Genomic DNA, 25,651 nt, shown 5'->3' with positions numbered 1-25,651 from the left:
CATGAAAGAAAACAGAGCATGGGCATGCCTTGGGTTTTGTTAATCAATCACCCCAGTCAGAAAGGAGACTGCTCTATCAGAACATCACCACATAACAAAAGCTTCCTCGCTGCTGTAATTTGTCTGCCTAACGCCCTGTAGTCATGAGTCTCTAGCTCTGCCAAAGTGACTCTTCTAAGCCTCAGGCTATATACAGACAGGGGTCAAATTAAAGGCAAATGTAAACTAAATAAAGAAGAAAAAAAAGATGACGAAGGGCCACTGATCAATGAGAAAATAATATGAATCATATTTACCAGAATTCAAACCAGCTGGAGGCAGATGAAATATTAATTTGCCATATTAGACCCACTTGTTTACTGCCTTAAAGAAAAGCCTCACACCAGAGCCACTGGGGTATTGTTTATATTACAGTGGAACAGCTGATAAGGACACTGCAGTGAGTGTCACAACAACTGGATGTTCTCAAGTAAAGGACATGCCCTCCATGCCAAAAGTCCAAAGCTGAACAGACAGTGAAGCAAGAAATTTCAAAGAAAGCTTCCACTTAAAACGGAGAAGCTGTGCCATCCAGATCCTTTAAGGATTTTGAAAAACTTCTTGACGACCTTAAGTTGTTTCATCAGTATATCTATGAACTGTTATACAGAACATGTAAACAACAAAGTTGTTTCTCCCTTTCACATCTGCTGGACTCAGAGACCAGTGTTGCTAATCTAGGAAACCTTGTTTCAGTGAAAATGAGCTATCTTGTGTTGGGTTATATGACTGGAAAGAGGTGTTGTTGGTGCTCTGATAATGTTTAATCATAATCATTGATCTCATGAGATCAAATATGTGAATTTCTTTGTGAACTTAAACCTAAAAGATAATGTCATTCCTTTATTAAACAATTATTTTTTTCAGTTTTTCTCCTAAATATATCCGTTTTTAATATTTTTGTTCCTTTTTTCTTTTATTTCCCTTTTATTTCCTAGTAGATTTATTTTTAAACTGCCATTTTTTAATAAAAGAATTTAAAATTTGTCTTGTAAATATTTCCCTCACAATTTATTTAATTTTAAAAAAATAAATATGTCTGGGGGTTTTTTAATCACACGATTTGAACTTTTTCCTTTTCAGTTTGACTTTTCATAAATATTACATTTTGTCTCATAAAATTTCCATTTTTCTTATAAATTTAAATAATTTATATCAATCTGGAACCTTTTGCCATACTTTTTTTTTTTTTAGCTTTTGTCATTATAGCTTTTTCTTATGCGTTTTTTGTAATTTGCAATCCTTTTCTTTTAAATTTAACTGGGTTTTTTTTTGTAAATTTCCAACCTAAATCACCAACCCAACAAAAAATATCATTTTTTTAAAGTCTAACATGCCATCTAGATAAAGTCGGTCTTTTTTCCACTTTATGCATTCTTTATATCTTTATTTGAGGAATGCGTATCTTTTAATGTAGAAATTATAATAATATAAATAAATAAATGACATTAACTTGTTGTTTCCTTATTGTCCGCTGGCTGTAATATTTCCGACGGCACGTGAAGGCAGCAGAAGCCAGAGCGCTGCGCGCCCCCGTTGCCCCCCTTCCTGCCCGGAGTGAAAACTGAGAGGAAAAAGCGTCGGGAGCAGAGACCATGGAGGGGGAAAGCTGGATGTATTAGCTAGTTTGCTGCTTAGGGCACTTTTTACTCTTCTTTCGCTTCTACCCACAGAAATCAAAGCGTCTCAATGTGGAGATATCCGGTGTGTATTTTACGTTGCTCGTAAATCTCCTGAACAGTCAAACAATCAACTGCGAGTCGGACCGCGGACGGTTAGCACAGCCTGACTGAAAGTTAGCCCGCTCCGGCTAACTTAGCCCGCTCCAGCTACCACGAAAGGACAAAAAAAACCCTAAAAACACGATAGTGAGTAAGAGTGTCGGGGCTTGAAGTAACTCGTAATGTTGCCTCCCGGGATTAATTTCAGATACGGATGAGAAAGAAATTCTCTGGGAACAGCGAGAACAACAGCGAGCCAGACAACCACCGTCGTTATGCTGGGGTTGATCCGCGGCTCCGGCAGCCCGTCCGAGTCCCGAGTGTGGCCGCACTCGGTGCTCTGGAGGCTGGGGGGCTTCTTCTTCCTGCTGCTGCTAGAAGGGGCCGGCTGCCTGGCCAGCCCGGGCAGCCCCGTAGGCGTCAACAACAACAACAACCCCGGAGTCAACATCTACATGAGTGTGGAGGAGGTGAAGAAGCTCCTGGGTAAGGAGGCCTGCATAGTAATCCAGCTGTGTTCAAACTTTGCAATCTGTCCACTTGTCTGTCCACTTCATGTGTTTGTGTGCCCCTCACATCTGTAAATTTAGCTTTAAAACTTGGACGAACTCCACCGAACTGTTACAGCTAATTGTGCAGGTACATTATATCAATGATTTACAGCTGTGATTCTTTTCTATTTTTTTCTAGTGTTTCCTCTGTATTTGTAAAAGTAAAAAAAATTCTCATAAATTCTTACTTTTTATCTGGCAAATTTGTGAGTTTTCTCTTCTAATTGTGTTCGTTTTTCATAAAATAATATTTGTTCTTGAAAAATTGCCCCCTTTCCCGTATATTTCACTGTTTTTGTCTTTTGAAATTGCCCTTTTAATCCTAAATTTGCCAGTTTTTGTCCATTTGATTCGTCAATTAGTTTGTGGGGGTAAATGTTTCAGTTTTTCTAGTGAATTTTCTTTTTTGGGGGGGGTTTCCCCCAAAAAATTCTCTCGTGAATCAGACGTTTTCTTTTACTTTTCTCCTTTTTTTTTTTTAATGTCGTATTTTTGCACATTTGTCTAATGAATTTATCCGTTTATCTAGGAAATATAGGAGTTTAAAAATATTTTAAGTTTATCACTTATGTTCTTGTAAATTGGCAAGTTTTGTCTTAATTTAAGACTTTCTTTTAAAGATTTTTTTGTCTAATTATTTTGTTCTATTTGGTAAATTTGCAAGTTATTTCTTGAATATTTATTTAAATTGTCCTCGTGAATTTATTAGTTGACTGCCAGTGTCACTGATGAGGCATCAGTACTGTACATGTACGGGTCAAAGTAACCTTTACATGTTTCTGATATGTTGTGATATAATTGGTCGTCGTTTTTGTTGTTGTTGTTGTGGTTGGTCAGTTTATAAGGTTGTGTCTCATGATTGTTATGATGTTGCTGATTAGGATTAAATGTACAGTGGCATTAGAACATCAGCAGAATAATCGGAAGTGCTGGTTGTCATCTCATGACTGTGCTGCTGTTGGTGCAAGCCATCAGTGTTATGTTGGTCTAACACTGTCTGAATGTTTAAAATCTTAGTGACAAGGTGAAGCCAGCCTGTGAATCGGTCCTAAGTTGTTAATGGAGGGTTTGCTTTAGAAGTGTTGAACGTGCACTTTGAAACCAGCCATTTACCATGTGCACAGGCTAATGAAGGGGTAGAAGTGTTTGTATGTAATGTCCCCGTGGAGGGAGTAATCTCGTGTTGCAGCTCCTGCTAACTGACGTCTTCCTTTCGATAAACGAGTCATCTTATAGTGGCATCAGCAGAATTATGTTGTTTCTGTTGGGGAATCTTTTGGGAAGTACCTCCAGCTGCATCCAGCTTTTTTAACAGGACCGTGTGCTGGTAAACCTCCCTGTGTATGGGCCTAATTTATAGCAGGGACTTTTGGGATGTGGTGTTAAATCATTTGTTTGAGAATGACCGGCACTGTTGTTTGATTAGTTATTGAACAAGTGTTTTTTTTTTTTTTTTTTTTTTTGTGAGGTTACGTGTATTTACCGCATCACCAGGGATTAGCAGATTTAAAAACAAAAAAAATTACAATACCCTTGAGATATTTAAGGAAGTTAAATAGGATTTGATGGGGAAAATACCCATTTAGTTTTCTTTTTCCATAGTTTTTGAGCCCTTAAGTCTTCAAGTACAGGAGATAGTCACATGAAGTCGTCAGGGCTGTTCTTCTACATCACTATGTGAATGTCTCCTGTACTTTGAATCTACAGGGGCTCCGAAAGGGTGAAGTAGTAATGTAAATTAAAAAAAAAAAAATTGTAATTTTTAACCTTGATGTACTTGGAGGCTTTGTAACACATGAATTCAAATATTCACTAGAAAAAGTTGCATTTCCTGCGAAAATGCAGTGTGAATGCCTTGTAGTGTAATCTGAAAACAGCAGAAGAAGGAGAACCTGTTGAAAAAACACTGTGTAGAAGCTGAACTCTTTGCTGAAAATGGCTCTATTTGAAAGGGCAGTGTTAAGAAAGCAGATTACATGCAAGCAGGGAAGATGTGCGGCAACTGTCACATGTAGGATTCGAACCATTGCCACCGGATCTCACGGCGGCTGCTCATTCCACTGAGCCAAACCAGTTCTGGTCTCAAGCAGAAGAAGCTAAATTGTGCTGAAAATGGGTGAAAATGCTGAATGTTCAGCAAAAAACAGACAAAGAACCTGAAAATTGTCCTGAAAAGAGGTGAATCAGCAGAACCCGGCCTGTCTGCTCTAAGAACGGTTGCTTCATCTCACTGAGCTAAAACATGGCTCAGCTCAGCAAGCTAAACTGGTGATCACACTGATAATGTTGTCCCATTCAGCAAAATGGGCCAAAAAATCGCATAAAAAGCTTAATATCTGAAAAAGTATAGAAGTTATGAGCACCAAAAGATACAGCACGCTTCAGCAGAAAGAGCAGAACAGTTTAAAGTTTGAAAATCGGCTGAAAACTGGGGGACTAGTTAACCAGCAAAGGTCAGAGCAACTAGAATAATAATAACTAGAAAAAGTTGCATTTCCTGCGAAAATGCAGTGTGAATGCCTCATATTGGAATCTGCTGAAAACAACTGAAAAAGCAGAATTATCTGCTGAAAAGAGGTGTAGAAGCGGAAGTGCTTGCTGAAGATGGCTGTATGTGAAAGGGTACACTGAAGAGTGTCAAGAAAGCAGAGCGGAGGCAAGCGGGAAGATGTGTGGAAACCGTCACACGTAGGATTCGACCCTTTGCCAGCGGGTTGAGGCATTCACACATTAATATCATGGTAAAAGTTTCTGTGTGTAAATTTAATATCCTAAACTTAATGTCCAAAAAATATTTGCTGATTTTGAGGGTCAGGGACTTTTTCCAGATTTAATTTTATATGGAGTGACTGTGCCGTGTATAATTGCAGGAAATGTAACGAGAATTTCCTAAATTTTCAAAGAAAGGACTGTAGTCTCCCTGCCAAAATTATGCCCCCACCATTTCCCAAATTGAGCCCTTGTGTCCTCATGCCACATGCATTCAGTATTTCATTGCCTGCAGCCTTGACTTGTTAACTGCCCCGGCACCAATGTACCACCCTTTGTGCTTTCTCTCTCCTCTCTGACTGGTGTTGGATCGTTGGCTGACTCTGTCCCTTTGGGTTCCCCTTGTTCTCCATCACGTTACAGTTAATCTTCTGCTGCCAGACCAGGGCCTCTCTTGCGGTTTGCCTGAAACCTCATCTGGTTGTATGGCGAAATCTCTTAATGTTTGACAACTATGTCTGCGGCGCTAAAAGTATGTGTGGACAGAATCTTCCATGATGCAGCAGTAACTGCAGGAATTAAACTTGCTTGAGAGTTGAGTTGCCCGGTGTCAGCATCGTAATGTAGACAGCCTGCCGGAGAGTCTGACTGCAGTTTACTTTTGGTTTTAATCAGGTCTCTGTATTTTGTAAGATGTCAAACACATTTATGAAAGCAGATTTATAACATGCATCTACAAAAAAATTTAATTTCATAGGTCATAGTGGGGATAATTCAGTTTCTGCAGTTTTTTAAGACTTCGAATAATTCTATCAGGCATTGTCAGCACTAAGTTGCACTATGCTGTGTCTAAATGTGACATAGTAAAAGTGCAGGTTAATGTGTCTTCAATAGGTTAGTTTGACTCTGAACTGACATTGAAACATAAGTCACAAACCAGCTGATGAGCAACTGTCATTTTATGCAAGGTACAGTAAGTTCATGTGTTTTATTATTCATTGCTGAATCAGTGCTGTCCCCTTATTCACTATAAGAATGCTTTGAGAGCAAGCTGTTGCATAAATAAGACTATCTACAACAATCAGGTTGAGTGGAAACAATGCAGCTTTTACATTTTAGTTAACACCATATGGAAACACCTTTGAAACCCCCAAAGTGGGGGTATTCAGAAGTGCACTTTACCAGCCTTGTGTGCAGGAACATGTCCGTGACTTCAGCTAGAGGGGGCTTTAATCTCCTAAAATAGTTTTCACTACCACAACAGGAAAAGCTTTTATTTAATATAAAGTAAAGCTCTGAACCTGAGGTATGTGCTTGGCCATGTAATTAATGTGTTATTCACACAGCCACTCTGTGTACAGTTACACTGTTAAGTGGCCTGTGAGTCAACACATAAGACTCTTTTCTTGGGAATCTTTGGGACAGATCAGAGTAGGAAAAGCAGGTGTAAGTAATGAAATTGGCTGGCCTGTTTTTCAGCATTGTTGCAGGTTGTTGCATTATTTCAACAAACAGAGGGCAACTCATTAAGTTTCAGGAACACTTTGAGTTGTATAGAAATCTATGGGAAAATAGACTCTTGCTTCATGACATCAGTAAACACATTCCTGGTGAGTTTATTGCCTAATTGGCTAGCTTCAAGTCTTGCTTGTGGGAAGGCTGCTTGGTATTTGTGGCCATTGAACCAAGCAAACTGTTGGCAAAGGGAACAGAATTTAGAATTTTTTTTGGGAAACCCTGCATTTAACATCACTTAGGCAGGTAAATGATCAAGGATCTAGTTGTGTCATCTGCATAACAGCTGACACAAGTTATCAACATTCAACTTCACACTCTGCTTCTGAATATGTTTCTATTGCGGGTCTGTCTTAGTCGCAAATGTAGGTGACACATTTGCATTTACATTACGAGATTGTTGCGGTACAGAGCCATGTATTAAATGAAGCTTCAAAGCAAAGAATTTGTGTCAGATTTTTATCACTGAATTATTCAACGTACTCAATGAATCATTGCTGCCCTAAAGTTGACCTTGAAGGGCTTGGCTAATGTAAACCATATTTTAATGTTATGTTAACATGACCCCAGTCTACACCCCCCAACAAAGTATTATCAGAATTTATTCAAAGTTTTTCGAGCTATCAGCAGCAAACACTACCAAAATCATTAACTTTTTGGTAACGGTAATAAAAGTGGACCAAATGTAGAGCCTTGAGGAACACCGCAATTAAAAATGGAGAGCAGAGGAGCTATATTATATATATAACCACAGAAAAGTTTCCATTAGAGAGGCGAAGGTGGAGAGTAGAGCTCAGCATTGTAGATTGTGTAGGAGAATAGTGTTTGACTATGTCAGAGGCAGCATTGAAAAAGCATTGAGAAGTTGTTGTTATAATAATAAAATGTAATATAACCATTTAATGTAGTGTTGGAGTGGTGTGTGTGCTCATAGCTGATGGACTGTCTGTTTTATTCTGATAACTCTACCAAACAGTCTGACTCTCAGGGGGCTGGTAAAGAACCGGAAAACTCTCTGCATGGATGACAGACGGGCAGCATCCCTGATTGATTTTGCATATGATAAATGAGTAGAGAACTGTCTGCCTCAAGAATCCACATGCATTCCTACCCTCAGCTCCCATATCAGCTCTTTCTCCAGGCCCACATCCTTGGTCTGAATTGTGTTGCAGCTGTGCAGGTCAGATTAAATTACTGAAGCAGTGCTCGAGCCTCAGGATCAGTTTAAAAGATGAGCCAACTCTTTTTACAAAACGTTACACTCCTCCTGATATGAAGGAGCGCAATGAACTTCCATGAAGGTTGAACCCATAGTTTGTTAATCACATCTGTAAGAAATTACATTTAAGTAGGGAAAGAGTTGGGTCAGTTAAGTAACAACAGATCTTATTCAGAGGAAGAGGAAAGAGGGGAGTGTCTGTTAATCAAGTTATTCTGTTGTCCATAAAACATCAAAAACCGAAACAGGCCATCACTTTCTTACATCAAATATAAGGATGGGAATCAAGAAATAGTTCCATTTGGAATTCTAAGCTAAACATTTATACTTTAAGGCAAAACTTTACTGCTAAAACTTTAACTCACCACCACTTACCAAATGTGAATGTTTACTATAACAGTCTGTTAGATCTTCCATTTTAGAGGCTTTTCAGAAACCTCTTAAAACCACCGTGACCGTTATTGTTCGTTTGGTTTTCACACAGACGCTGCATCACATTGGCCACCTTGGACTGCATTCATGCGGCCCGTGACCCGAGCTGTGACACTGGTTTTACAGGCCTCAATGGCTTTCTTTGTGTCTTTCTCTCTTTCCTGTCATGTTGACCATCCATGCGATTATTTAAAACATGAAGCAAAAATAAGTTTTCTGTACATTCATTTACTGTCACCTATAATAACAACCTCACTGAGCCTATTTTTCCAGGGTACGATCCCCAGTGGGTTAAATCTGTAACACAGAAGATTTTTCTTGGTGGAAAAGCTGCATACAAGATCCTTGTTGTCTAATCTTTGCTCTGTATTAGTGCAATGCTTTTCCAGAGCTCTACAAGTCAAGCAAAACCTTTGCTTCCTCAGACCCCAGCTAAAAATTAGAATTGTGCAGACAAAATGAGCCGTTTTCCTATTAAAATTGTTTTGAAATACTTTTGGGTAAAATGAAATATCGTGATAGAATATGGGTGAAATGCGCATGCACAGTGCCTTTGTTTTCATTCACACATGGCGGAAAAAGCATGGTGGCGACGGAGAATGAGAAGGGTGAAAGCGGATTGTTGAATGAAACGGATGAACCAGAATTGGTTTGTAAAAATAGTGCAACTTCACTGGTGTGGAACTGGTTTGGCTTTCGTCCATCAGATACACACCAAAGCACAATTTTTGGTCGAGCATGCAAGCTGGCCGTTGTTATTACTGTGTTTTTCGGAAAAATACGGCACACTTAAAATCTATCCTTTGATTTTCGGAAAAATCGACAGTGCCCCTCATATCCTGGTGTGCCTTATGTATGAATTCTGGTTGTGCTTACTGACCTCGAACCGATTTTATGTGGTACCCTGCTCAAAAATCTGTCAAAAATGTTTGAGTACGACTTTGCTAAACTACGAAGCCACACCGCTTGATGGATTGTCGGAGCATTACGGCTACCGTAGTCAGGAGCCTCGCGGAGTGATATGTACTGTGCTTCAACATAATATTATCGTATTGTGTGTGTATAACCTCTTTTTAAGTTTTGTGGATATTATACATGGTTATGCTCAGGATATGTCGGCCAATTTCCACTGGAAATGCCTTTTGGTTAAACTGTCAGCAAGGAATTTGCATTTGCAATGTTAAATTTTTATATAGCTTTAATGCACTTAAACAAGCAGCTGTTGTTTTTTTTTAAGTGAAAATACATTGATGGGTTTTTTTTGCACTAATAAAGTTGTGGAGTTTTGTCTTGCGTCAGTTATATCGTTATCGCATATTTTCAAATCTATATTGTGATAAATATTTTTGGCCATATTGCCCTGCCCTACTTTTGGGAATGGGAATTACGTTTAATGCATCTAAATTTGTTGAGAGACTGAGTCAGTTTCATAAAGGAAATCCAACAGAAAGCATCATAGTGCTACCAGAATAGTTTTATTATTAATAATAGATTGCATTTATGTAGCGCTTTTCGAGACCCTCAAAGCACTTTACAATTCCACTATTCATTCACTCTCACATTCACACACTGGTAGAGGCAAGCTACAGTTGTAGCCACTGACTGACAGAAGTGAGGCTTGCACCATCGGCCCCTCTGGCCAACACCAGTAGGCGGTAGGTGAAGTGTCTTCTTGCCCAAGGACACAACGACCAAGACAGACAGAGCAGGGGATCGAACCGGTTACAAGATGAGCTTCCCAACCCCCTGAACCACGGTCGTCCTTAAAGGGCCCTTAATAACTACTACTAATAACTACAATATAAATATATCTAATGGCGGGAAAAAAAAAGATTTTTAAAGACAAATAAGTGAAATAATGTTTGACATTCTAAGATGTATGAATTATGTTTATTATTGAAACACGTGATATCATAGTTTGGCTGCTCGATAACGCAAGGCAATTTACAACTACATCGTGTATTACATGACTGTATTATTTTGGACATGTTGAATTACTGCTTTGCTGGTAGGTTCACTCTCTGCTGTAGCATGTACAGCACATACACGAACAGCATAAACATGTTAAGGATTCAAAAATCTTAATAAAACTGAAGATGTCTATGACGGGCTGATCAGGCAAGTCTGTGTTATCTTACTTAGTGTTCAATGCAATATATTTTACTTTATAACTTCTTTATTCGTCAGCTTTATCGCTGGTGGGAGGAGCTGGAAAAAATGCTTTTCTTCACATTTAAGCTTGTTGATCAGATGGTTTGAAGGACTGTCACTGGGTTTTTACCTCTGAAGGATTTGATTATGATCACAGTAATGAGTGCCGTTGTTGTCAACTCTGGAAACCCATTTTCTGTTTTAGGGTGCTGTGCCACCAATGCATTGTTTGCTATGTGTCATAGAGATGCAGTCAGTAAGCGTCAAATAGTCTGAACAGTACGTTATGATGAACTGAGGTGCTGTTTCAAGGCCCAGTTTAAGATGAGGATTATTTTGGACTGCGAGTCAAGCAAAGCTACTCTAGTAAAGCTCGAGGAAAAAAAGATGGAGTGAAGATAAATTCAGAAAGACAAATGGAAAGAGAAAGATGCTAACGCCAGAGACGCAGAGGATGAACTGTCAATCATATCAAGGAATATTTTCAAATGTGACTCATTCAAAGATACTCTTAGACTGCAAGAATCTAAGAGCAGCTGAGACGAATAATTTTATTTTAGTAGTCTAACATTAAACATATAAAGCTGGAAATGAGCATAATAGGTTTCCTTCAAAACATATAGATCCTTTCCTTTGCACATCGTTGTTCCTTCCAAGGGGAAAACTTCTAGCTGTGTAGTCATGTTTTTCAGTCTCGCAGTCAGGCGAGTAGGTCAGAGTTGAGTGTAAATCCTCCAAAAATGACAAATAAAGCCAGATCTTTTTCAACATGCAAACTAAGGAGTAAAACTCTACGTCCAGGTCGGGTAACAGGCTTTCCTCCCCCCCTCCAAAGACCTGAAAGACAAAGCCGGGGCTTTGAAAAAGAGCCTGTGAACAGTGAGGAGTGATTGGCAGCAGTATTCATTTCCTTCATGCCACTCTCCAAGGATCCCGTAGCTGAATAGAGGAGTCCCTGCCTTCACATCTTTTGTCTGAAAATCTCTGCACTCAGAAGTTCTGCAAGGCATCAACACGTTTTAGAAGATGGTTGCCCTCCTGTTGAAATCGGAAATATACTGTCATGTTTTCTTTCAGTATTGTAGGATTATTTAATTTGACTTGAGAAATGTTAGGAGCAGGAGAAGCTTAAATCAGATGGAGCCTTTTCATCTTTGTGCTGTCATAAAATAGGTGATATGCTGTGTTAGGGGAATGCACCTCCCTACATCTGACCTCGTGCTCACAACCTAGCCTTTCAAAGGCTGCTGTACAGTCGTGACCAAAAGTTTTGCCAGTGGCCTCACTGCTAAAACTAAAGTTTTATTTATTTGCCAATAAGTTTTTCGATATGTGTGAAATCCTTGTGATTGTTGTTCAGTAAATCACAAAAACGTGTAAAAAAACAAACTTTGTGCCACTGCCAAAACCTTTGGCCACAACTGCACACACAAAGCCAAATATAGATGAGGTGGTGTGAGATGAGAGGCCTCTTAAATGACCCTTTTATTCAGGATGAAATGAAACTGCTGATCATTTTCTCAGTGAACTGGTTGATATTTGTTGAGTAAACGAATGAGTCCCTTTTGAGCAAAAAGTAACCATGAATGAGGAGCCTTTTAATAGGACAGTCTTCCCCAGATTCCTCTCCCTGCCTTCATTCGCGTCTGCCCTCGGGCTGCTCCAAGGAAGAAAAGAAAGAAACTGATGTACAGCCTCTTTGAAGTGAGTGAAAGAAAGCCACAAAGATGGTGACTTAATGCGAGTTTTTCTTCTGGCTTTAAGGAACCCTGAAGTTCATCTAGTGCTGTTGTTTGCAGGCCATCTGTAAAAGCTCAGCAGTGCTCTTCGTTCGGGAAGTTCGGTCATGCTAAATTCACATCATTAAGGGGGATTCAGTTTTTTATTCCTAAACTTGGATGCTAAAACTCCTTTTTAGTTACTGGATGTAAAGAAACTTCTAAAAGTGGTTTTCTGCAGAGAAAAGCGACTAAAATGTTTCCAGGGAAAGAGATGATGATGTGTTTTCAAGAAAGAAGATTGATCCCAGTTTAGTTCAGTTTTAACACACGTTTACAGAAAATATGCAAAAGTAAGGGTAAAGTAATGTTTCCGTGAGTGTGAACAAAATAATCAGAAGAGAAAAAAATAAAACTAAATTAAAGAAAAAGTTTTAATGTATTCATTTTGACTTTTTCCTTTCTTATAAATCAAGCCCATAAATCAAATCCCGTTACAGCAATGCACTGTAAGAGCTGAGATGACTAACATCTTCGAGGAGGAAGTAAAAACCACAAGGTTCGTGTATTTTGAACCAATGGAATGATCATCAGTTGAATTCTGCTGCTTTTGTCTCTGGATCAGCAGTTTGGTGTCTGTTTCAGCTTTCTTTCACTGCATGATGTGCACGTCTCCTGAGGCACGAGACCGCTGTCGCCTGGTGTTCCTTTTTTTTGCCCCCAGCAGGCATCACACAGTGGATGCAGACCACCAGGGACAAGCAGTTACTAGAAAAAATGAAAAGATGCCCAGTGTGGAGGTCTTTGGTTGCTCTGACGTTTGTCTTGGTTTTCAGTAATCTGACCCATAAACAGGACTGACTTCACAGCGCTGTTGTAAAGTCTCATCCTGCCCTTCTGCTTGATCTGCATATATTTCCAGATAGTGTAGCCTGCAGAAAAAGCTGTTTTTAATTTTATCAGGGGGTTAAAGACCCTTGATTTTTTTTTTTTTTTACAGTGACATAGAGACCCTGATTTAACAACTAGAAAATTGCAAGCTTCCTAGCAACTTCACAGGCCTAACAAATGTATCACTCGCACAGCCCAGGAACTGGACTTGGCTTCATTTTCCTGTTCTTGTATTTTCCATAGTACGTATGTGCTCCTAGCGTTATCTTTCCAGTCATCTCCTGAGACTGTAAACGACTCTGTCCCAGCCTGGCCTACATATGATGCACTTAAGCTTCCCACCCCTCAGACCCCTGTACCGCAGCTTTTTTTATGGGACAAACTGGATAGAACGAACTTGATTGCCTGTTGAATCTAACTGTGAGCTAGATGGCATGTCAGGTGACTGCCCGTGGAGAATTGGTAGCTCAGCGCCTCATATTAGAGCCAATGTTATCAAAGCAAAAAAAGCTGGTTATTTGTTTGTTTGATCCAAGCTAAAATTAAACCCTGCCCTACATTACAATTATATACGTCTTTTTCAGTTAGAAAATAATTTAATCTCTTTTTTGGGGGTGGGGGACTTTGGCTGTGGCGTATACTGATTTTAAAAAAAAAAAAAAAAAAAAAAAAAACACCAACTGAGCCATAGTGTGTTGTCATGCAGGTTATTATTAAATCCTACAAAGCTGTAATGGCGCCAATGGAATTTTGCATATTAAAACACTACAAGAAAGCTGTCATTTAGAACTCTTCTTTTAATGATTTAAAATATGTGCATGATGCTATATTGTGGAGTCATGATTATCCGGTTCTTTTAATATTTGTTCTTGCATACTGTTTTTCTGCGCTAATGTGCTTTTTTTTGTGGTCTAGGCAAACTGCTACACAAACATATTCACGTCATTCAGTTGGAGGGGATTTCTAAACTTAGTCTTATTTTAGATGTTACTGCAACAGGCTTCCTGTACCTGCAGCAAAATACCTTTATTCAGACATTATTACCAGTGGAATAGATTTGAAGATTTTGCAGTTGCTTATTGCAACTTCTGGGATATATGCTGCTTTAACTTGAACCTCAACTCAGCTAGCTTTACCTTATTTCCAGTCACACTTGAAAATCAGGCCTTTTCGTTGAGTAGCTCCACTGCGGCTCTGATGTCTTTACCCCCCGCCTCCTTCCTGTGTCTGTGGATTTGTTTAGAGTTTCCAGTTGATAGGGTTTCACGTGTGCCCTCATTTTCTCCTTCTTTGGCTTGTGTGGCCACTATCTTTCCAGAGAGAAGCTGTAAGGAGTGTTTATCTCCTGAGCACTCAGGGATGGAGGCTTTGGGAGGTACAAGAGGGTCTTTGTTATATCTGCCCTGGACTTTGCCACCTGGCCACTACCACCTTTTGTTCTCCTTTTTCAAAGTCTGCAATGTGATCCACAGCTCGCAGAGGAGTGTTGACTTAAAATGTAGTGACACTCTGCTAAGCTGAATTTCATATTACTGGCTTATTGCTTTGTTTTATAACTGTGTAGATACTGTGCTGTGTATGAAATGAAATGGTTTCACTTTTGATATGAAGGTTTCAAAAATCTTTCTTTCAGCACATTATTCATTATTATGGGGTATTTTATTATTTTTTCCCCCCTTTGTCATTAGTTACCCTGTTCCAGTGGGAAAGCTCCCTACTACAGTAGCTTTGCATGAAACAAAGTTGCTTTGCATGATTCACAGTTCATAATTACATTAGGAAATATTCCAAAAGACTCTTGAAACAAAAACATTGAGGGGAGGTCCAATTTATTGACTCCATTTAGTAGATGTGAGACGTAGCAAACACTGATTGGCTACAGACTCGTTTTTGAAAATGGACATTACTCAAGTGGACATTAGAGGAACTGAAGTTTTTGGCACTTCAGTTATTCAGGTCTGAACCACTAAGAAAAATGTAGGAAGAGGGATGAGAGTGAGTAAGCCCCTCTCCTCTGTCATGGTTAGAATCAGGGTTGTTGTGCCCTTAAGGAAAGTCCTCATATTGTGGTGAACAGCAGAGGACTGATTGTACTGAGCTGCTCTGAGGTGTAGTGTGTCAGTGTGGTGCTCTGTGTGGTTTTATACATCATCTCATGTGGCTTTTATAGGGATTTGAACATATGTATGTTCTTTCTTTTTACATTACTAGTGTCAGACTAGGACGGCGTCCTCAAATGTTCACCAAATCTTTATTCTGAACAGCTTCTTCATGCTATTCATTTTTGTGGTGCATCTCGTTTCTCCTAGATATATAAATCATGCATACTGTATGTTGTTTGTTTTGTTTTTTTTACTGACTCAGAATGGACCTTTGTTACATGGCATCCGTCAGAACTTCATTGGTGTGGTCAGAAAGATCATTCCATACTATTCACTAAGATGAGATATACTTGAGATCTATCCCAGAAGCTGGGAAATTCCTGTTGTAGCAGGCAAAACATTAAAGACTACATATAGAAAACTATATACCAGCTTAAACAGAGTAGAGAAATGGCTAAGTACTTTTTTTCCAGTTAACTTGAAGAAATAAGTACAAAAATCAAGTACGAAAGAAAAGCATTTAGAAACTTGAGTATAATACAAGCCTAAAATTAAAATACAAATACAATAAAATTATATATAAAACACTGATTAAGTGTTTCTGTGACTTACTAAAGTAGCATATTTGGATTCTTTCCTTTTCTTTCAAGCTATGCTGTGTTTCATCAAATTCACGGTATTATTGAGGACCAGGAATATGAAGCCTCGGCTCTAAACGTCTGGGATGAGGACTAACTGAAGAACTGGACATCTGTGCTAGTTATACACTTATTCAGGCAACCTCTTATCCCGTCTTTCTAAATAAATGACCACACTGAGCTGCACCAATCACGTGTGGTGCACAATGAGGCAAACGTTATTTTTCATTAATTATATTTGGCTTAATTTGTAGTTAACCACCACAAACCTCCGTAAATCATTATTATGTATAATTAATTTAAATATTCTCCTCCCAAACTTTGCACTCTGAAAGGGAAACTCCTACAAATAAGGCCAGCTCCTAAAATTACAGTGTCTGTACATTTTAGTTGCAAATTATTAATAATATGGCTCCTTGGTAAATCCTGACAGTAGTTCTTCAATGCCAGCTGGCCCTAGTGTTGGTGAATCTGGCCTCAGTAGATTCACTGACTGATCATTGGCGAGGCACATGTGTATGTTGGGAGCATTGCTGGTAATTCTTACCCTCCGTCCTTTTGCGAGCCAAGTGACTGAAAGTGAATGTATGGTTTTATGTCACCGATCCACCATGCTACTATCAGGGCTTAGCAAAGAAGCTTTTGTACAAACACTTCAGCTTTGAAAAGCACTTTAAATGATTTGAGCTGAAGCCTTATTCTTGTTATTACTATAACTTTATTATCTTCGGCTAAACTAGTTTTGAATCCATTTTTCCACAGAGCAGGCTGTGGATTATTTCCACGGTGTCTTACAGTGAAGTGGAGGGAATCTCTAGGATGGAAGGAATGTTAGGAAGGAAAGCAACCAGAAAGAGCAAGCGATTACAACGATCAGCTCTCTGAAAGCAGTGTAATGGTTGAATTACCGAGACATGATTTAAGGGATCTGAACTTTAAAAGAATTTCCATACAATAATACTTCATAATAATATGTTTGTACTTGTTTCTTTGTTACTTAGACACTGGTTACCTCACGGATCTCTGCAAGTTGGGTCATGCACTGCTTTCGTGTCGTTTACTTTGCCGCTGTGCCAGTATATTGGTAGTAATTTCATGCATGAATTTTTTTTAATGAATTCTTCAGATACTTCCATACGAACAGACAAAACACCCACTGTATTAAATCATCTGCTGTTAGGAGCACTGTTAAGTTTATTGACCGGGGCACTGCATTAATTGTGCATCCTAGTCATATGATTATGCAAAAATTAATGTAAGGCTGCAAAAAATAATTCTAGTTTTATATTGCTCAAGTGCTTGGCCTGATAACTGTGGGTTTCTTTATGGATGGGACAAGAAATGTGGCATCGGTGGTGAAATGCTGACGACAAACTGCTTAAATGCTGCAGTGAAACAGAAAAATTGTGCGGGAAATGCCAACAACACTCTCTCAAGTGTCATGCTGGAGAAGTCTGAGTTAGCATCAGAGCTGGTGGCATCTCTAGTTGTTTGATGTGCAAGGCACACCACTAATCAAAAAGGAGTCCTTTTTACACACACATCTCCTGGTAATACTGTTTTTCATTCCAGAGAGCTGAGTATTTAAGTCAGGGATTAAAGTGCAGTGCATGGTTCAACTTCCTCCACCTCAGGAACCACTTATTCCCCATCCTCAGTCTGTGTACACTTACAGGCTGCTGCTGCTGCTGCTGCTGCCACCGCCTCCGATTCCTGTTTTGAAATTCTGGCATTTTGGGTGGAAAGTGCTGTGAGAAACTTGAGCCACTCTCGTCTTCTTGGAGCCTTTATGCCTGGCTGCATAATTTAATTGGTATAAGAGATGTGTGTGGCCTCATGTTGAGACAAGGGGGGCACACAAAGTTGAGCACGAGTAAGGTAATTATTCCTGTTGAGAGGTGCCAAAAGTACAGACATTCTGTACTCAAGTAGAAGTACAGTTACTAGTGTTTAAAAATACTCCAGTAAAAGTTGAACTTCTTTACTCAAGTAAAGGTGAAAAAGTACAAAAGTAGTTCCTCAAAGAACATCTCTACCACCTATTTTTATGCAAAGCTAACTAAACCTTGTCCCACATTAATGTAATAAAGAAATTATATTAGTAGATAGGAATACAAACTTTATGTTAGTCTGATATTCAGTTCTAATAAAGGTACTAAGCTTGAATCAGGTAAGTAGAACATGAGCAGAGGGGAAAAAAAGGAAAATAAAAAATAGCTCTATTTTCTCTTGCCTACATTGTAGAGGTTGTCTTTGCCTCTAAACAGGTGTGGTGGTGGTGGGGGGGGGGGGGGACCCTAAAATCACCTGTAGTGGCTCAGAGTGGGAAAAGAATCACAACTTACAATAATTTCTGTTGAGAGCTGCAGTAGATTTTCTTAGTTTACAGGCTGTGGTAAGGTGACCTGCTGCTCTTTGTGGGTGTACAGAATTGAATTCAACCAGATGTGAGCAGATGTTTCATGAGTTGTCCTGGCTGATTTCCATCCTCTACACTGACAGTATGTTTATGCTGGGGGTCTTTTTCTAGATGGTACAAGGTTCTTACAAGAGTGGATTTCAGTGAATGAATCTCAGCATCACCAGCTAAATTTCAGATTCAGCTCTGCTATTCTTAATGTACCTAACTCTGACCATGAAACCACGGACACTGTGCACACAATGTTCTTTAGTTTAAATCCATCACAGTACAGCAAACTAACCTGTTTGCCCTAAAAAAAAAAAATCAGTCCCTTTATGCTTGCTAGTCTTCTCTAGGGCTAGCTACATGCTGAAGTACTGAGATAGCAACTTATGGACACCTGCAGTCGTTCCGGTGTTGTGTCAAAAAACAACACTGGCCCACTCTAACCTCTGAGTATGACACACGCTTGTACCCGTTTGATCTCGTTTTAGTCGACATTTCCTGGTGATTAATACACAAAAAGGAGTGCCTTTCATGTGTTACTGTTTAGGCTCAAGTCTGCTTGATGTTGGTGGCCTGCAGTGATGAAATAACTCCCTTCAGTTCCGACAAACCAAAAGTAACAAGCCTGTTTTAAGCTTGTAAGAAGTAGAAAGTACAGAAATCAAAAAAAAAAAATGTAGTGTGTAAAAGTAAAAAGTTGTCAGACGAAAAAACTCAAGTACAGATACCTGAAAATTCTACAGTAATCGAGTATTTCTGCTTTGTTTCTTCCCACCGCTGTTCCTGTTTGGGCTGTGTGCTCGAATCAGCATGCAGTTCTGAAGCTGCTGGAAAAGCAGAAAACTGATTTCTGATTGTGAGCTGGTGCCGATCCAGGTGCAAACTTGGGTCCTGATATGATCAATCAGATCAAAGTTTCAGCATGTCCCCTCAGAATCAGTTCTTTTTTTTAAAACACAACTTTAATTTAAGGAAGTTATGCATGCATTTTACTTTGAAGTTATGAAAATTTAAAATTACAAGCTAGTCGAGACAAAAACATTTACTGTGAACATTCCCTAGTCTGCCTTTCAGCACACCCCTTTTCTTTCCATGCAAGTCAAATCCCCCTTTTTTTTGATTTAATCATCCAAAGGCTTAGTTTCTGAATTTTACCTTTTCACATGCTAAAAATGTGATCAACAGAAAAAGAGAGAGCAGCTGTCTTGTTCTTTGGACTCGTTAGAAACTTTACGTAACCCTCGTCGCCTCTGTTTTTAATTGAGCCGGTGTAAGAACGCCCTATGACGGGTGCTCTGAGACACCCAAGGGTACTGTGGGAGCCTGGGTGCATTCTTCACTTCTCTTTAAACTAGATATTCACAGACTGATAGACCCTTCTCTGCCAGACAGACTCTTTCAAGGAGTGATAGCACTGCCTTGGGCACTGGTTGGGGGATTTCACCAGCATACATTACACTTTTTGATGGAGTAAAAAAAGAAAAAGAAAAAAAGCTTCTTTAAAGGCTTGAATTCGTTAAAATAAAAGGGGAAGAAACAGCACAGAGTACCAGCCTGCTGAGCTTTCTGTGAATGGTTGCACAGATTGTGAGTGTCGGGTTTAGTTTCCTAGATTGGAAATTATGCTGATATTTTTGGACGCTGTCTGACTTAAACCTTTTGAACTTTTTCACATGACCATTAAGTGTTATTAAGTGCTAACAGCGCAATTAGAGCAGGGCGATATGGCCAAAAATATTTATCACGATATATATTTGAAAATTTGCCATAACGATATAACTGACGATATAATGGATGCGAGACAAAATACAACTCCACAACATTACTAGCGCAAAAAGACAACCTTCCATTTATTTTCACTTAAACAAGAAGCTGGTTTTTATGTACATTAAAGCTTTATAAAAATGTAACAGTGCAAATGCAAATTCCTTGCTGAAAGTTTAACCAAAAGGCATTTCCAGTACAAATGGGCTGACATATCCTGAGCATAACCATGTATAATATCCACTGAAGTTAAAAAGAGGTGCTTTGCAACATTAAACTGCAGTGTGCAGTACGTATGTTTCGGACCATAAGGTGCATGGGATTATAAGGCACATTAAGCGAAACAAAGCAGTCAGATAAATCAAACTTTATTCAACTCATTCTTCTTGCTTCCTCCACTTCTGTACCATTGATTCATTAATGTTGAATTCTCTGGCAGCTGCTCTATTCCCATGTTGTTGCAGTATATTAATGACTAACCTGGTATTGTGGATGGATTATCTCAGTTGTTCTCCTGACTGAAGTTTGGTCCGTTTACAGCATCCTGCCATGCGATTGCATTTGTCTCTAACCATGAGGAACCTTCCCCTTAACTTTTATAAGTGGAAAAAAGTTAGCGTTCATCCTCCAGCTTCACTGTTTATGTTATGCTAACATAGCTGTGTCGCTAGCGATCACCTAGCACATCATTATATACCAGCTAGCCCAACTTCAGTAACCCTACAAACGTCACTGCTGTTTAGTTTCCTGTCTTCATTTATGTTGGAAGTGATAGCAGAGCTGTACGTTTGATTTTTTTTTTTTCAGAAATCTCTCAGTCAGAACATGCAATATCATGCTTAGGTAACTAGCGAGACTAGCGAGCTAACTTCCGCTAGCTTCCTGCTAACTTCTAACTCTGTTAAATGTAATAACTTTTGTTTTCATGGATGCCTGGAAGTTAAACTTTATAGTTACACCTGGTAAAGCAGCAATGCTGATCGTTTTATTAAAGATGAAAGAATTTAGACAGTTTTTAACTCTAAGTGATGCTGCAGTGTTGTTTGACCTGAAGCATACAGAGTTTAGGACCCAGATTTAAGAGCATCTTAGTCCGACAAATACGACAATAACAACGGCCGCTTGCATGTTCTGCAAAAAAATGTGCTTTGTTGTGTATCTGACGGACAAACACCAAACCAGTTCCACATCACTGAAGTTGCACCATTTTTACAAACCAATTCTGGTTCATCTGTTTCACTCAACAATCGGCCATGTGCGTATGAAAACAAAGGCACTGCGCATGCGCGTTTTACTCCCATTCTATCGCGATATTTCATTTTCCTATCATTGCCTAACATTATACCGGTATTACCGTGAACGGTATAATATGGCCCAGCCCTAAGCGCAATGATGTTGCAATGTTTAGTCCATCTCTCTTTACTGAGGAGAAGCCTGCTAGTGCGGCTAGCAGTGTGACTGGATATTTAACCGTATACGAGACTTGCTCTGAATGAGGAAATGTGTTATAAAAGGTCTTTTATGTCCCGTGATCTCAATAATTTCTTCACAATAGAGGTTTGTTAAGTGATGTCAGTCCACAGAGTTTAAGGGCTCAATCATCTCCTGCACTGGATGAGGTTCTCACCGAAGTAAAATCTGTTCTTTCTTCTCACACAGGCCTCGACGCAGAGCTGTACTACGTGCGACACGATGTGGTGAACCATTACGCGCTTTCCTTCAACATGTCTGTGCCCACTGAGACCAACAGCCTCTACTTCACATGGTACTCCAAGACAAAGGTGAGACCGAGCCGAGCATGTTCTCGGCACACAGGTCATCTGATCACTCATGTGAGGGAAATATTAACATTTCTTCTCCGTTCCTCGTTTAAAGGTTGACTACCGGCTTTCATTCAGCGTGGAGAACCCTGTAGCCCTGAACCCGCCATGGTGCAACATCTCCCTTCAGGGGGAAGTGCCCCGTGTTCCCTCTGGTCTGTCAAATATTCACCTTTAATTTTTAAAGAAAAGTTCTGAAAATCCTGAAGCTATGATGGAGTTTTTATGTGTGTGTAATATTTATGTTTTTGTGTGCGTGTTTCCTCCGCAGTCTTCAGAGTGGACATCTTATGTTCGGGCAAAGTAGATGAAGAGGCATTTTTAACAATGCAGCTGAATCTGACCATCCATGCCAACAACTACACAGTGCTCAACTTCAAGAGGAGGAAAATGTGCTATAAGAGTAAGAATCTGTTCATGTACACAAATGTGAGGTTTAAAAACTCTCTCAGCTCTGAAAATTTAATGTGAAAAGCTCCTTATGAAAATAAGTTGGATCACAAATGGGTGCAAAGTTTTGAGCCGTCCCATGTACTTAGAGGGCTCGTAACAAGGAAAATCTTAATAGTATGAAAAGACATTTTTAGCTTTATTAATTATGAAGCTCAAAACACAGTAAGAGCTTTGTAGTGAAATCTGATGGCATCTGACAATTTTCAGTAACATTGGAAAGCAAAATTGTAAATTAAAATTTTAAATCTGATTAAAATAAAATAAAATGGGGTAACTGGAGAACTGCTCGGGGGGGACTGGAAGAACTATGACCAGTCAAATGTTATTAAAAACATCCAGGGCCACTCAAGGTAACATGTAACAAATGACTTCTGTTTCTGTGCGCTATAGATGATAAAAATTGAACCATCGCGTATCAGGCTGCACCTTCTTCAGGAGCTTTAAAAAACCCAGCAAAGCAATTAATCCTCTTTTATTCTCGCCATTGTCAGCCTGTAAACAGTAGTACTTGGTATGCTTTCGGTGTCATTTCAGCTAGTCACGCACATCACGATTTTTCTTTTTTGTAACCTGACACGGTTGGTTGCAGGTTACCTCACAAGCTTTACAAATATTCATTCAGATGTCAAAATGGACTGTAGACACTGACTGGTCTGTGGTAACATCACAGCCCGTGTGAAACACAACCAGTGAAGTGACCACAACACCTTCTGGCCTCTAGGGGCAATGGTGAAATATGCATATCCCTTCTAATGCCATCAGACAGGAACCATAAATTAGAAAGACATCTCACAGCTCACAGCAGTTTAAAAACACTCTTTCCTTACCAAGGATTGTGTAAATGCAGGGGGATAAAAAAAAAAAAAAATTAATAAGAAAGAGACATAAAAACATAACAGCAGGGCAGACACACTACGAAAGACTACAGATGCACCAGGGTCCTAGATCTCTCTCTTCATGTTACCTTATGTATTTAAAGGCAGTTTACCAGGCGGCCATTAACCCTTTAAAGGTCATATCAATAAATGTCACCTTTCTAATTTCATTAAATAAATAAATAAAAATCTGTCATATTGCTGGTTCCCCTACATTATAAACCAAACGTTAAAGTAACAGTAGGTAGATGTGCCGGTTCTTGTGTTCCTTGTTTGCTGCTATTTTCAAACTGCCTGAAGATAATTACATGTGGCCCAGAGGCTTCTTGCCATATGCCCCCATGGAAACAAATTTATTCCCGTCTTATTTTAAGCAGGAGTCGAATTGGTAGCATGAACAGATTCTTTGTGTGCCTGAGTTGCAGTCATTCCTCCCTGTCGCTGCCTGCAGTGACACAGGAGAGGGCTGAAAATGTTTGTCCGTGTTTGCTGATTTATGATCGCAACTTGTTGTCAAAATAAGTTAACTGCTCAACTTTTCAAGGGTTTCATCATCACCCTCTAAACAAGACCAAACTAACAGAGTGAAGAGTTTGTTTTGCGTTCTTCTGTTTGAAGCAGAGCTTTTTGTTTAAAGTTGAGATAAATGAGCTGCTTTTGGGCTTTATAATAAATTGCACCAAAGATTTAGGAAAAAGAAAATCCCCGTCGTGTAGTAGAGACATGCTCTTTAATTTTTTTTAATTTAAACCACATTTTCTGTGTTGCTGTCATGTTGTATGGATAAATTACTTGTAACGCTCAGCTGTTATGCATCACTGCATCACATTCACATCATAGTCTGTTGGTTGTGGATGGAACTTGTTTTTTGTTTTTAGGGGGAAAAGTGTTTACAGGCGTGATAGTGTATACAGGTGAACCAGTGAGAAGAAAAGTTGGTTTAAATCACCAGAAGAAATATGGAGAAAAGCAAAAAACACTTTGCTAAAGTGCTCATACCAGCCTTAAAATGAATTAATAATCATCAGGAGCATGGGTTTATAAAGAAAGGCTGAAATAAGAGGTTACACCAAGCCTATGTTAATAAAGCTGAGTCCGAGCTAGAAGTTAGCATCATTTGAATATATTTTGATAATTTGATGTTAAATGAAGTTTATGTATTTCTCTCCCTTTCCCCCTCCCCAAACAGGAATCGATTCTGAAAAGATCCCCATTCCTCTCAACAATAACTCTCTCCCTCGGCCTGACTGTAAGTAAACTTTCCACCTTGTCCCCCTCTTCCTGCTGCGTGTATTGTTCACAGGTGGCATCAGCCTAGTGAGACAGATGTTAAATCACTATGATGTCAGCTGTATAGGAGTCTTCAGTAGTCTGTCTTCGTTAGGAAAAAAGAAAATGAATTGAGGGCTAAAGAGAAGGATTCATTGTGCTATTGAAGACCACTGTCAGCTCCCACCCACCCCTCAGAGTTGGAGTGGTTGTTCTCATCTATTCAGACTTGTGTGAGCCTCCTTGAAGCAAAGCACCATTAGTGGGTCGTCTCCCTTCTGCTTGGGTAGGCCCGAGGAGCCCGGGGCCCTCGGAGGCTTTTAGAGAGGTGATGAGAACAGCTCTCAGATGCTGGACCCCGGGCACAGTCACTGCTTTTCCAGGTCTCCATTAACTCTTGAGTGGAGCCCGAGGTGCTCTCATACTTTCTTTTCCATGTATGCCTTTTTTCTTTTTTTTTTTATACTGTGGCCATCATATCATATTTTTGCATCATGCGATTATGGAATTTATGCTGTAATCTCACCCCTTTTCCTTTGTCTTTTTTAGAGCGGCTTGTTTGTCTGATTCTTAATTTGTGTCATTTTTGTGTCATCAGTAGATGGTGTTACCGCTCCCACCACCTCCACCCAGGTGTTCTATATAAGCGTGAGTGTCTGCTGCATTGTCATCTTCCTCGTGGCCATCATTCTGGCCATCCTGCACCTGCACAGCATGAAGAGAGTGGAGATGGAGGACAGGTACGGTTCTTTTGCTTGTTCTGCTTCCAAAGAAATCTTACACCCTGATGTAAGAGTGACGTCTTAAGAGCAGCACTTCTTCCTGTAATCTCCACTTCAGATGAAGCTTGCACAGGTTATCAATGTAAAATTAGATCAGCACATTCAGAAAGGTTTGCCATCGGGACAGTCAGAAATTTTAAAAAGCTAACACACTTATCATTTTAGACATTTTTAAATTCAATTCTGAATTTAAAATCATTCTCCTCCCAAACAAAATCTTTAATAAAAGGGCCACGTCATATCTTAAAGACCTCATAGTACCATATTGTCCCAATAGAGCATTTAACCTAAACAGACTGCAGGTTTTCAGGGGCCTCTTCTGTGGAATCAGCTCCCAGTTTGGATTCAGGAGACGGACACCTTCTCTACTTTCTACTTTACTGAGTTATACTACAATAGGCTTGTGTGGATGTTTCACATAATGCACTGAACATCTTCTCCTCACTCTCTGTGTGTTTATACACCACTACTGAATTTAATCAATAGTAATTATTAGTATTTATTATTAACTCTCCCATAATGTGTCTTTTGTCCTGTCTTCCTCCTCCTCACCCTCATTAGCCACAGCAGATGGCTGCCCCTTCCTGATCCTGGT

General features: G+C 39.5%; 1 protein-coding gene across 3 annotated transcripts in view; it reads left to right on the top strand.

The window, feature by feature from the left end:
- The first annotated feature begins 1,565 nt into the window (after positions 1-1,565).
- Positions 1,566-25,651, top strand: part of ryk (receptor like tyrosine kinase) — a 53,685-nt gene continuing 29,599 nt past the window's right edge. For 2 of the 3 annotated variants that reach the window (XM_086282982.1, XM_086282980.1), the window contains exons 1-6: positions 1,566-2,246; positions 21,517-21,638; positions 21,733-21,832; positions 21,949-22,080; positions 24,195-24,254; positions 24,873-25,014. In XM_086282982.1, the coding sequence (XP_086139108.1) occupies positions 2,036-2,246; positions 21,517-21,638; positions 21,733-21,832; positions 21,949-22,080; positions 24,195-24,254; positions 24,873-25,014 (767 nt within the window). In that variant the 5' untranslated portion in view covers positions 1,566-2,035. The remainder of the gene's footprint in view (positions 2,247-21,516; positions 21,639-21,732; positions 21,833-21,948; positions 22,081-24,194; positions 24,255-24,872; positions 25,015-25,651) is intronic. The other variant, XM_086282981.1, reaches the window with a different exon arrangement.

The sequence above is a fragment of the Aulonocara sp. 'chitande type north' Nkhata Bay genome, linkage group LG23 (assembly GCF_057382095.1).
Source record: "Aulonocara sp. 'chitande type north' Nkhata Bay isolate Kocher_YH1m ecotype deep benthic linkage group LG23, A_spYH_male_GT1.1, whole genome shotgun sequence".
NCBI lineage: Eukaryota > Metazoa > Chordata > Actinopteri > Cichliformes > Cichlidae > Aulonocara > Aulonocara sp. 'chitande type north' Nkhata Bay.
Note: the sequence above shows the minus strand (reverse complement) of the source record. Positions and strands in the feature narration are given on the sequence as shown.